At 47.7% G+C, this 7172-nt stretch overlaps 1 protein-coding gene across 1 annotated transcript; it reads left to right on the top strand.

The window, feature by feature from the left end:
• Positions 1 to 6019: 6019 nt before the first annotated feature.
• On the top strand, positions 6020 to 6958 carry LOC311428064 (olfactory receptor 14C36-like; the record flags this gene model as incomplete). The annotated part of the gene is made up of 1 exon (XM_084539626.1): positions 6020 to 6958. One exon carries the CDS (start codon positions 6020 to 6022, stop codon positions 6956 to 6958), a length of 939 nt encoding a protein of 312 aa, XP_084395752.1.
• Positions 6959 to 7172: the final 214 nt, after the last annotated feature.

The following is a 7172-nucleotide window of genomic DNA, read 5'->3' as shown; positions in this document are numbered from 1 at the left end:
GAGTCTCTGTTAGTGCAATACTACCCCAGGTGCACTGTTGTGGTAGCGATTGGCACCTGCTCTTCATTGGCCATCAGCACCTCCACAGCAGAAGGGTCCTGTGAGAGAGTGGGCAAGGTAGACAACTGTTTAAAGGTAAACCTTTGCATTTTTGAAGTACCCTTTCCTGAAGGAGTCTATTCTAAGGGTGCACAGAGCTTCTGGTCCAGTGTCAAGGGGTTGCTTTTGCCACTCTTTCCCATTGGACTCACTTCAGCCTCCAATACAGTTAGCTACTGGGATTCTCCCATCATTCCAGAAATACAATTGGGTTCTGGCCCTTTTAGCTCGATGGCATTACACTACACTGTGCATTGGTGTCCTTTAAAACCTAACACCTGCTGTGGGTCTGATGTGCCAAGCGAGTAATCCTCAAAGTCCAATACACCCAGTTGCCTCCTTCCTCCCCCTGGTTGGAGGTAGAACCCCTCTAGTCCCACTCATAGTATTTATTACTCTGTTTGGAGGACTGCCCACTAGAAACAGGAGCAACAATTTTCTCAGAAAAACCCCTTTTTGTGAATGTTTTTCCTTGCGCTTCATGTATCCATGCCTCTAGGATGGAGGTAGGTTTTCCATCCCATTTACTCATGGCTTCTCCGCGATCACACAGTTAAAACCACAGAGCTGCACGTGGTATGTACCCACTATATCACCTTTCTTGAGTAGAGGGACACTTACACCTGAGAGCTGAGGTATTGGTTCTTACAGGTGGGGAGGAAGATGTATTCTCTTGTAGTTCTTGGACCTACTCAGACGGTTTCTCCATAGACGAGACACAGGTTCGTAGGGAAGAAGAGAGACTTTCTTTGTAATGCCATAGCTGGCTAGCCGATTCATCCACCATGGGTTCCTCTTGGTCTTTCCTGGTCATTACTGCCAACGAATTGGCATATGATTATGGTGAGCTCTGTACAAACTTCTGTCACATGGGTCATGTGCAGTTGACTTCATCGGGATCTTTGGACAGCTGTTAGTTTTCTAGGTTTCTACAAATCGCCTTCAGCATGGGTAATTCCCTCAGGTACAGGATACCCCTCTGCATGGTGGTCCACTTGCCTGGTTGACATAGAAGACCTTCCTTCAAGGGATACCTTTCTTTCAGGCCTGAGAGGATTAAGTTCCTTGTGCCCTTTTCCAATGGCTTTCTCAATCACCCCTCACCTACAGGAGGATCCCAGCTGCTTGGCTTCCCTGCCCTCTAAATCCAGACTGTTAGCCCCCTTCTCTCAGCACTGGAGCAGCCAGCTGACAATGTGCTCACCGAGATGATGGCTAAAATATTTTCCCATGTCTCGTAGCTTACACTGGGATAGGGATCACATGGTTTCTGATGCTTATATGACCTCTTCTTCTTGGTCATCCTGCTTCCATGATGGCCCAACTTAGGAGAAACCTGCCTCTTCTTCCTCTTCCTTTCTTGTCTGGGTGCCTGAGTTTCTTTCCTTTCTAAAGAAAAACTGACTTTTACACCCATTGTTTTCTCTTGCATAAAGAGGCAACCGATACTGGCACAGGCTGGTTCTCTGGCCCAGCCATGGGGCCCATTGCAGGTGCTGGAGTGGCTGCAGGGCCCATCACTGGAGTTGTTCTGGCTGCAGGGCCTTCTGGATGAGTTGAAGTGGCTGCAGTGCCTATCGCAGGTTTGGGAGTAGCTATAGGGCCTGTCACGAGTGTCAATTTAACTTTGGGCCCACCTCAGGAGCTGGAGTGCCTGCAGGGCCTGTTGCAGGGTTTGGAGTGACTTTGGACAGGCCATATGCCTGTCATGGAGGAGAAGGGGGAGGTGCAGGAGAAAGAGAGAGGGAAGAAGTGGTGAAAAGCATCCCCCACTGTCCATCCCAGTTCCACCCGCCCTGCATAGGTTTACTCCCCAAGGAGAAAAGGCAAAGAGTTTAAAAGAGTGTAATTCTAAATAATTTCTAAGAGATGAAGAGATGGTTCCTGAGGTATGGAGGCAGCAATTATTTTATCCTGTCATAAGTCAGCATTATCCAATACAGCAAAACAGTAACCTTAAACCAGCCCCCAGAACTGATAAAGAGCACACCATGGATGACAATTAGTAATGTGCTGTACAACACAATTCTGAAAACAAGCACCACAGACCCCAGATCAAAAATATCAATGCTGTGATCAGCAACTGGTAAACCGATCTAATGCTTTTAACAATTTACTTTTAAAATGCTGTGGTCAGATCTGTCATCTCAACCTTTGTGCTCCATGCTAGGCACCAAAAAGCCTTGCTGTGGTTTGACCCAGCAGGCAGCTCAGAACTGTACAGATATTCATCCAATGGACTGCAGGAGAGAAGAGGGAGAAAAAAAAAAGTAAAAGTTTATGAGTTGATATAAAAGCAGATTAATAGGACACAAAGGAAATAATGATAACAACAACAATAGCAATAAATTGTTATTATATATTTCATCATTATTATTATTATTATTATTATTATTATTATTATTATTATTATAGACACAGATATAATTATTATTATGGCCTGGCACATCAGACCCACAAAATGTATCAGGCTCTACTAGACACCAGTGCACAGCGTACCCTAATGCCATCAAGCTAGAAAGAGGTCCACCTGTATATCTGGAGTGACAGGGGGATTCGAACAGTTAACTGTACTGGAGGCTGAAGTGAGTCTAACTGGGAAGGAATGGCCAAAGCACCCCATTGGGACTGGCCCGGAGGCTACGTGCGTCCTCGACATAGGCTGCTTCAGGAGAGGGAATTTCAAAGTTCCAAGGTGGGGCTTTGGCAGAGCTGTCTTGGAGACAAAGGACATGAACCAGTTGTCTACCTTGCTTGGCCTTCCACAGAACCCTTCTGTTGGGGGTTTGCTGAGGGCTGAAGAACAGCAGGTGCCAATGGCTACCATGGTGGCGCACCTGAGGCAGCGTCACGCTAACCGAGACTCCCTGATTGCCATCCATGAGCTGGGTCATCGACTGGAGAGCCAAGGTGTAGATGTAGAGCTTGGGAGCGTGCTTTAGGGATGGACTTGTCAGCACTAAGGTAAAGTTGCCTGACCTGGGTGACACGTCCCAGAGTAGTGTCAGGCACAATGCAATTCTTTTTGCCTTCTGCATCTACAGCACAGGAAGTAGGATTTTTCCCTGCTCTATTGACTGGGCAGCTCTTTTCACTTTACTCAGTTTAGGTTTGTGTGGCTGGAGGGGGACAATTTCCCAAAAGAAGCCAAGCTCATGGGTACAGCTACAGCCACAGGAAGATTTTTTTTTCACTTTTCACCCTGAGTTTTCCACAGAAGACCAAAGAGAGACCATGGATGTCCAGTTGTCTACTAAGATTCATTTAGAATTTCTCAGGATCAAACGGTCATTTCAAATTTCTTTTCTTTTTTCTTTTCTTTTCTTTTCTTTTCTTTTCTTTTCTTTTCTTTTCTTTTCTTTTCTTTTCTTTTCTTTTCTTTTCTTTTTTTATTTTATTTACTTTATTTTATTTTATTTTATTTTATTTTATTTTATTTTATTTTATTTTATTTTATTTTATTTTATTTTATTTTATTTTATTTTAATTTTTCATATTTTCCCTGATTATCTTAGAAAGCTTTTCATGTGCTGAACTGTGCTACAGTTACAGGAACAAAGACCACTGCTGGCAGTGGAGGTGTCAGACCTCCAGACTCTGTTTTTCTTCCCAATGACAGTCTCCAAAGAAGTCCCCCTGGATCAATAGCAATAGGAGAATGATGCTCAAAACTGAAATACAGTAAAATTCAGCCTTTAAAACAAAAAAATATTTGTATTAGCTGCTTTTTTGAAATCTTCTTCCTTAACTACTTCATGCAAGCTCTGCCATTAGCTGTACAAGTCTTGAAGTCATGAAGAAAACTATGGAAGAGATGTCAGGAGTTTCTGCATTTTAATGAGTACCATGGTGTATTTTGGTCTGATGCTATGGCGCTCAGGTACTGAGAGGAGAATAATGCAACTGCTAGAGAAAGTGAAGTCAGAAAGTTGAAGTGACTTGGAGTATTAATGGGCCCCACTGAGGGCTGTTACTAATGAAGCCTCCCCAGGGCCTTGTTAGGGCAGATAATTGGAGGCCATGGTTAAAGACAGGCAAAGGCACTGTGCTGAAAAAAGTCTTGTATTCTTCTAATGAAGGAGAAGAGGCCTCATCCCTGGAAGTGGGAGAGGAGATCCTGCACTCCGACATCTGTGTCAGGGCTCTTCTTGGGGTCTGTGGGACGTGGTGGGCAGTGTGATGCCATGAGAAGAGCAGTGGTATGAAACTTCTGAGGTTCTGTACAACGTTGAAATGAATCAATGAGGCCCCATCACAATGATTATAACATATCTCCTCCTAAGCTCTAGCCAAAGGGGCAGCTATGGCTGTTGTCTCTGTTACTCAGGCCTATGAGGACACAGCTTCTCATTAAAGCACCAGGGCCTCATTGCCTCCTTGCCACAACCCACGAACCAGGCAGGGCTCATACCATTCTCCTCACTTGGCCATGCACATCCCCATCTCCTACTGACCAGGAAGCGTCCTGTGGAAGATGTGAAGGGAAAGGATCTTCCTTCCCAGAGGACAGGGGTCAAGGCCTGGCCCTTGTGCTTGGTGACACACATCCAGTTTGTCTATACCTCAGTGTCACCTTCACACAGCCTTTGTCTCCTTGTCCTCACTGCCTCCAGGGTTCTGCTCTAACGAGCTCCACGGGAGGCTGTGTCAGTGCTGGCCCTCAGGGGGACACTGCAGGAAACTTGCCTCTGACTTGGACTTCTGGAGAGCTGTCTTCAATTGTCTCGGAGTGCCTGAGGTTCATGGGCTCATCAGGAAAGCCCCCAGAGGGGTGATTGCAGTGCCTTTGGTTGGTGTTGTGCTGCTGAGCTGGGCCGGGCTCGTGGGACAGAGAGAGCTTGTGGCAAGAGGACCCTGGTGCAGAGAGACAGCTGTGGCCAGGAGCAGCTCCTCTGCACAGCGCAGAAGGACTGGGGGGCTCTGACCACAGCTGGCATGCAGAGAGGAGAGAAGGAGAGAGGGCTTGGAGGCAGCTGGGTGTGGGAGGATGCTGAGAGCTGCCTGCAGGAGAAACCTGCACAGCCCTTGACAAGGTAAGGGTCTGGCTGCAGGGCCGTGCAGCTGCAGGTCCTGGAGGGGTCTCCTCCTGCTGGGTCTTGTTTCTGGGGGGGCAGTGGGCAATGCAGTAGGCTTTGAGAGTCCTGCTGGGTTGCAGTGTGAGGTGAGGAAATCTGGAAGAAACCTCATGTATAGCCATAGGCCAGGTCTCCCTGGTCTGCCCAGAACACCCTGCTCGAGCAGGCCATGTCAGGCTCTCTGTCAGCTGCCTCATAGTTCTTGCAGCCATAGAAAAGAAGACAAGCTCACAAGCTCCATCTGGCTTTCTGTGGCCCTCCTCCCTCAGCAGCCTTCTCCAGTGTCTTCTCCGTTTTTTCAGGGAAACAGTCTAACGGGATGGTCCTGCAACTCACATAGGGGTGACACAGGGCAGCTAAGAACAGGACTGCTGGGCAGAGCTGCTCTGCTTGATCTTCACCAAGGGACACTCCCACAGGGTATCAAGAGGAATGCACAGGAAATTTGAGGACATTCAGCAACCCAATTCCTATCCTAAGCTTTGCCAGGCCTACTGGGATAGAATAAAGCAAACAAAATCCCTACAGCTCAGCTCTGCACTCATCTGAGTTGTTTGCAACAACTAACAAGTAGAAGGCACTTGAGGTTCCCTCATGTTCCTGCTTTCCTCCTACTGCACAGGAGGAAGGAACTCTAGGGAGCCCACAACTGCCCATTCTTCCAGTGTCACTCTCAGCTAGCACCAGCCACAGCTCAAGCAAGAGAGCTGCAGAAAATGTCTTCACATACTGAGCCTTGGACTGGGGGGTACTCTAAGGCTTGCAATAGTTCTTCCTCAAAGAAAACTTTTTTAACTTTTTCTACTGTTTTCTCTCAAACAGGCAGCCGTGTTCAATGTCAGAAAATGCCCAACAGCAGCTCAGTGAGTGAGTTCCTCCTGCTGCCATTCGCAGACACGCACGAGCTGCAGCTCCTGCACTTCGCGCTCTTCCTGGGCATCTACCTGGCTGCCCTCCTGGGCAACGGCCTCATCCTCAGCGCCATAGCCTGCGACCACCGCCTCCACACCCCCATGTACTTCTTCCTCCTCAACCTCGCCCTCCTCGACCTGGGCTGCATCTCCACCACTCTGCCCAAAGCCATGGCCAATGCCCTCTGGGACACCAGGGCCATCTCCTATCAAGGCTGTGCTGCTCAAGTTCTCTTTTTTGTCTTCTTCTTTGGTTCAGAGTATTCAATTCTAACTATCATGGCCTACGACCGTTACGTTGCCATCTGCAAGCCCCTGCACTACGGGAGCCTCATGGGCAGCAGAGCTTGTGCCCAGATGGCAGCAGCTGCCTGGGGCAGTGGCTTTCTCAATGCTGTCCTGCACGCGGCCAGCACATTTTCCCTTCCCTTCTGCCAAGGCAACTCTGTAGACCAATTCTTTTGTCAAATTCCCCAGATCATCAAGCTCTCCTGCTCAGATGCCTACCTCCAGGAAGTTGAGCTACTTGTTTTCAGTCTTTCTTTTGTATTTGGTTGTTTTATTTTCATTGTGGTGTCCTATGTGCAAATCTTTAGGGCTGTGCTGAGGATGCCTTCTGAGCAGGGCCGACACAAAGCCTTTTCCACGTGCCTCCCTCACCTGGCCGTGGTCTCTCTGTTTGTCAGTACTGGCATGTTTTCCTACCTGAAACCCCCCTCCATCTCATCCCCATCTCTGGATCTTGTCGTGGCAGTTCTATACTCAGTGGTGCCTCCAGCAATGAATCCCCTCATCTATAGCATGAAGAACCAGGAGCTCAAGGATGCCTTGAAGAGACTGATGACTGCAGATGTTTCAAAATCAAAAACATAGCCTATTTTTTTCTGCATATGACCCACAATACAGTGCAGGCTCAAGGTTTGTTCTGTTATCTTTTTTTGTCATTTTTCTTACTCTGCAGGGCATCACCACCAGCTCAGAGATATATGGTGCATGGGAAGGATGTTCAGCAATGGCTGGCCAGTCCACTGCTCATTGTTCATCTCATAAAGGCTCCCTGGGAGGTAGGATGTCCAGGAGAAGAGCA

This window comes from Aythya ferina (assembly GCF_964211825.1).
Source record: "Aythya ferina genome assembly, contig: HAP1_SCAFFOLD_29, whole genome shotgun sequence".
Lineage (NCBI taxonomy): Eukaryota > Metazoa > Chordata > Aves > Anseriformes > Anatidae > Aythya > Aythya ferina.
This window is presented reverse-complemented; position numbering and strand designations above follow the sequence as displayed.